Source organism: Cebidichthys violaceus, unplaced genomic scaffold, assembly GCF_023349555.1.
Source record: "Cebidichthys violaceus isolate CVI_PGR_0920_01 unplaced genomic scaffold, fCebVio1.0.p SCAF_21, whole genome shotgun sequence".
NCBI lineage: Eukaryota > Metazoa > Chordata > Actinopteri > Perciformes > Stichaeidae > Cebidichthys > Cebidichthys violaceus.
In genome coordinates, this window is record NW_027176384.1 from 6,177,744 (window position 1) to 6,183,743 (window position 6,000).

Consider the following 6,000-nt stretch of genomic DNA (forward strand, 5'->3'; position numbering starts at 1 on the left):
GTGTGTGTGTGTGTGTGTGTGTGTGTGTGCGTGCGTGCGTGCGTGTGTGTGTGAGCTAGGGCTCTACATAACAGGGAGGGAGAGCATATCTGTGCAGTGCAACGGAGCTCCAGCTGTGGTGTGCTCCGAGGCAGAAGTGAGTGGAGGTGTGAACGCACAGCCAGGTGCTGCCCCCGTCTCACCCGGACACCCTCGCTCAGTCCACTTCCTCCCCGTTAATTGGGAGAACCTGTGGGGGGGAGGGGTTGTGAAACAGCTGTCCAACCAGCCGTTACATCAGAGGCCTAGTTCTTGTACCCACATTCAGTCTATAGCTTTGTTTAACTGAAGTTCACATTTGATTTTATCTGTTGCTACAAGTGATGTCCCAAAAAAGTTTATTTTAGCCTCGATCCCGATTCAAGAGCCGATCATGTCCAATCCGATACCTATATTTACCTGAATGTGGATTAAATATGTATCTGACACATTGACACAGCAGCTGTACATTTTTTTTTTATCTTCTCGATTCAATTACCGAAGGTCCTGATTTAAAATGTATGAAATAGTCAATTCAAAATATAAATCACACTGTAGCCGAGACAATGCCTTATATTGAAATGAACAGCTGGAGAGAAGAGGTATCCCTCTGTAAGTGCCGCTACAGAATTGAGCGCACACTCCAAACAAACCCAATAACATCCACTTACTCACGTAACTAGAACTAACTAACTAACTGATTTCTTAGCATTGGAGTGAGTCTGTGTATTTTGCCAATCCAGATGTCAAAAGTGGGCGTCACTCATGCGGGTGCACCTCTAATTTTCACTGGTATATGCAGTAAAGTGTAGGCTATAAAGGAGAGCAACACTGCAATAGTAGCAGGATGAGATGGACAAAACACAGGATCGGCATTCGATTGGTGTTTAGTTTATCTGATGCCGATCCTTGGGGTTGGTTTGGGGCATCTCTAGCTGCTTCGCAGAAAAAATAAATGAACACACATTTGGAGAAGATCTCTGTGGTGGGTATTTCATCCATCGCCTTGGATCTGATGGACAGGTCTATTCTTAACACATCAAAGTGAACCCTTCCTTCAATTGACTGCTTCTCTCCCCACAGTGTGGTTACGGTCGGGAACAGATCATCATTATGGCAAATCAGCTTTTGTCAAGGTATGCTTAGGGTTACACAAATGAAAATGCAACATTGAAGGCACTACAAGGAATGTTTGACCTGTCATGAATTAGTCTCAATGTAACTCTGATGCCTTTATATGATGAATGATGATGATTAAAGTTTAAGTCAACTGTGGATACAGTTTAAACATTAACTTCGGTATTTTTCTGTGATGGGTAACTCAGTCTTAACTCTATTTTCTGCCTTGCTAAAAACAGTATTTTCTATATTGGTACTAAACGTTGGACGTAAAATGGTGATGGCTGCTGAATCATGTTGCATCTTAACTCTATATCAACTATCTTGAGAAGTTGCTCAGGAGGTTGGTGACAACCCGGCACGTTTTTTACGATCATATCATGTAGATTGGCTACCCATTTGCAGTTATAGATGCACATGTGTCTTCATGATTAAATCACATCCGTTCACAAAGAGAAGAGTGAACAGGAAGTGCAATGAAGCGGAGTGAGGCCACTCACCTTCGCACTGCTTGCCATCTCCCTTGTAGCCTGGCTTGCAGATGCAGTTGTAGGACTTGGGCGTGTTCTGGCAGAGGGCGTCGATATGGCAGTCGTCCGAACCTTCTGCACACTCGTCTGCATCTGCCCAAACATTAAGAAAAAAAACCCATCAGGAGTCAATAGTCAAGTAACAACTTTCTGTTGCTGCCTTTTTGTAAATGAGAACTGGTTCTTAATTGACTTATCTGGTTAAATAAAGGTAAAATTTAAAAAATAGTATAAAGACATGAGTCCCAATGGATTCAACGAGCACTGATGTTGGGTATGACTAGGGACGCACCGCTCTGACCTTATGCCGCTAAATTTTAGTGAAATCCCTGGCCTCGACCCATACATTTCAGTTGATGTTTCAGAATTGCTTCAGAGTTGGATTGGTACATCCCCAGGATGGAGTGAGTCAGCAGTGAGCTGTATCTAAAAGCTACACTCAGTTACAAGTGTTACATTTGTTACATCTTGTCCCTTTAGTGTCCTCTACAGAGATGCGTGTTGTTTAACTGATGTCACATTAGAAGAAGTGTGTCTGTGTTTCTAATCACAGAGCTCTGAGTGCCAACCCAAATAGCCCTGGATGATAACAGGTCTGTACTCCATGTGTACTTTTCATTTAGCTTGTTTACACCAACAGTAGGACGAAATTATGTAATGTTTCGCCTTCCAATGAGACACTGATGACGGCTCATGAGCATACATGAGTGGTTCCTAACCTAGAGGTATGGACCCCCCAAGTGGTCGCAACATGATTACTAGGATAGTTAAACAGATAAACAAACAAAATTAAAATGTTGTATTTAAAATATTTTTCTAATCTCTGCTTTTCCCCCTAGTGAATTACTGGATAGTTTTACCTCTTTATGACTTATGAACTTAGAATAAAATCCCTCTTGACCTGGTTATAACCATAGACTGTATATAAGAAGTGGACGTAGTCATCGTGAGGTCATCCATTGGTTTGTGGAATGCTTTTATGAAGCCTCAAGTTTGACAATTTCGCCATCGCCATCTTAGCTTTTTGCAACCGATGAACAGAAGTGACCATATTTTGAATGTGGAGGACTAAAGTAGAGACACCGTATACATCTCTGGTAGCGGCAGAGACCTGTCAATCACAGTAAGCCTGGCCTAAAGCAGCTTTTATGGTCTATGACTCTAAAAGGACCATAATTTACTAAATGAACATCATGCTGTATTGAAGAAGACTTGAAACTAGAGATTGAGACCATAAACTCATGTTTACAATGTTTACTGAGGTAATAAATCAAGAGAGAAGTAGAGTCATTTTCTCATAGACTTCTATACAATCAGACAATCTTTTTGCAACCGGAGGAGTTGCCCCCTGCGGGTTAGTAGAGAGGTTGCCACCTGGCTACAACCCATTGACATGTGGAACCGGTCACATGTATACTCGGTTGAGTTATATTTAAAACTAGTCGTCTGACGACAAAAGTGTTGGCCGAATAGCTCACTCGGAAGCGGGGTAAAAAGCCTTCTCTTAATTGTTGAAGCATACTGACACCATTACCATGCAGGGGGAGTCTAATGAAAGCTGCTGTGGAGCCGCAGAACTCAAGGCATCATAACGGCAGTCCACAAACCAATGGGTGACATCACAATGACTAAGTCCATTTCTTATACACACTCTGTGAGTCTTACACACACACACACACACAGTCTTACACACTGAAATTGCAATATAGCCTACAAGATTTAATGGATGTAAGTCAAGACAATCAACTACGTTATATACGCTTTGCACACACATTGCCGAGGCTAATATCGTTAACAATAAGGCCACTCACACAACTACACAACCAACCAACAACCATGTCCTGCAACAGAATCCACACAGCGCACCCGACACACACACTTGTGTGTAGCTGCAGCCTTCAGCTTTCCACCTCATGCAAACACAAGCTAGAGCTATAATGTGGCTTTAAGAGAAAAAAACAACCCACAGAGACCTGATCTCGAGGCAGAAAAAAAAAAAATCCACTGCTGCCACCCATGGGAGAAGACCTTACCAGAAACAACCGGGTATTCAACGACAAAAGAAGGACACACTGCAATATTTTTCTTAATTCATATATGTAAATACATGATTTGTAGTTTTAATAATGAATAATGTTGAACATAGTACGCCTTTAAAAGACATTTTTGTGACAATTGCGAGTGAAAAAATATTTGTTTTAGACCCCTCAAAATGTTGCTGTTAAGGCTTTCAGGAGGTCTCTAAAACCCCAGAGACCCCCTATATTTCGTACACTGATTTTGACTATAATTAAATTTCATCTGTCTGTGGCAGTCTGCCAACTCTAAGGGAGTGTGATACAAAATCATACCCTCTTTAAGCTTAAGACTCGCACCTTCGCATATTTTTTGCCGGACACCAAATGTGTCCGGGAAATTATTTACTGCTTTTGTGTGACAGAGAGAGAGAGAGAGCACTGGGCAACATGCAGAGGACAGAGGGTTTAACGGCTTCCTAATTGATCAGGTTATTGATAGAGGAGCCAGTCACATCTGGGCCCAACTCATTACACACACACACACACACACACACACACACACACACACACACACACACACACACACACACACACACAGAGGGAGGGGGACCCGGAGACAGACACAGAGACGTTTTTGGTTTCTCCTGTTCAGCAGACCTTTGCATCACCACAGAGCCCCTCTGCTCTTCCTCTGCAATATAAATAGTGTGTGTGTGTGTGTGTGTGTGTGTGTGTGTGTGTGTGTGTGTGTGTGTGTGTGTGTGTGTGTGTGCGCGCGTGTGTGTAAGTTAGGCGACCCGGCTGGAAGCTGCCTGCGGTTCGGCCCCTGCTCTCTGTCTGGCCCTCCGCCCGGCTCAGCTGTGTAAAGGCAATAAATAAACGATAAAACGGAATTTACAATAAATATTTCAGTGAGTGTTTTATTGGAACCGGAGAGAGAGAGAGAGAGAGAGAGAGAGAGAGAGAGAGAGAGAGAGAGAGAGAGAGAGAGAGAGAGAGAGAAATGAGAGCAAAAGCAGCAACAAGTTCCAGTTAGGGAGGTGAAACGCTGCAGGAGGAGGAACAGTTTTTTACACTTTAGATCCCCTTCTTTTCTGTGTTCTGTATAAACCCCAAGTGTCCCTGGTTTTGACAAAGCCTTTCCTGGATGGTGGCTCACTGTCTCAATATTGACTCCTCTCGCATTCACAGCAGTGGGAGGCTGAACAATGTGCTTCTGCTGCTCTTGCTGCGCGGTCGATATCGGGCCCCTGCTGCCTGCATGCTTTCTCCTGGGACTTGGACGGTCACTTCTGCCACCAACCCCCCCCACCACCAACATTTACACACACACACACACACACACACACACACACACACACACACACACACACACACACACACACACACACACACACACACACACACACATACACACACACACACATTTAGCCTCCGCCTCTCTCCTCCTGCAGCTCCGGACAAGCCCAGCAAACCCCGGAGACGAGATGCTCTCTATAGCGGCTTCAGCCCTCGGTGTAAATCATTAGCACCGTTTCCACGCGTTGGGACATTAAAAAACATGGCAGCCGTCACACTCCAAATCACAGCAAATTAATTTACTTAACCCGGAGAGCAAGCTGCAGTTTCCGATTGAAATTGACCTTTGCGCGCAGGAAACACAAAGTTCCAGTGAAGTCCGGGACGCGGATGTTACACAGACTGGTAATCCATTTACTCATCTCGGATGCCTTTGAGGACAAACTGCGACGTGAAACCGACTTTCTACCAAGAATTTGACGTTTAATAAATTAAGCATGATTCACCAAAATGACCGAATTCAACATGATTTTTTTTTTTTGTCAAAATACAAACCAAAAAAAAAAAGCGCGCAAATGTGAGTTTTCAGTGGCATTTAGTATACGATTATTTTTCTAAAATCATTAATTCAAGTACATTCGAACGTTATTGCAGAGCGCTGTAATCAAATGGCAACTTTAAAGTAGCCCGCTTGAGCTCCATGGTTTGTAATTAAAACCCCCTGTGATATTGTGATGCTTTCTCCAATCGTCTCCATCATTTCTCCCGTTAAGCCGGTGAGACTGTGCGTTCAGTGGCTGACAATAAAGCAAGACAGAGAGGAAAGGGGAGCTCTTACCTGCGAGTCCGACATTCCCCATCACCCTGCAAGTATTTATGAGGAGGATAAACAAACAAACGTCCCGGGAAAAACAAGCGCTCCCCATGCTGACAGACGGTGTGAGGATTCAGCAGGGCTTTTTCTGGGGGTTTGGACCGTGCGTGTGTGCGTGTGAGTACGTGTGCGTGTGTGTGTG

General features: G+C 43.9%; 1 protein-coding gene across 2 annotated transcripts in view; it reads right to left on the reverse strand.

Moving 5' to 3' along the window:
- scube1 (signal peptide, CUB domain, EGF-like 1) overlaps positions 1 to 6,000 on the reverse strand; it is a 112,506-nt gene extending 106,506 nt beyond the window's left edge. For both annotated transcript variants that reach the window (XM_068717061.1, XM_068717060.1), the window contains exons 1-2: positions 5,823 to 6,000; positions 1,638 to 1,760 (exon numbers count right to left, since the gene is read on the reverse strand). In XM_068717061.1, coding sequence (XP_068573162.1) covers positions 1,638 to 1,760; positions 5,823 to 5,910 — 211 coding nt within the window. In that variant the 5' untranslated portion in view covers positions 5,911 to 6,000. The remainder of the gene's footprint in view (positions 1 to 1,637; positions 1,761 to 5,822) is intronic.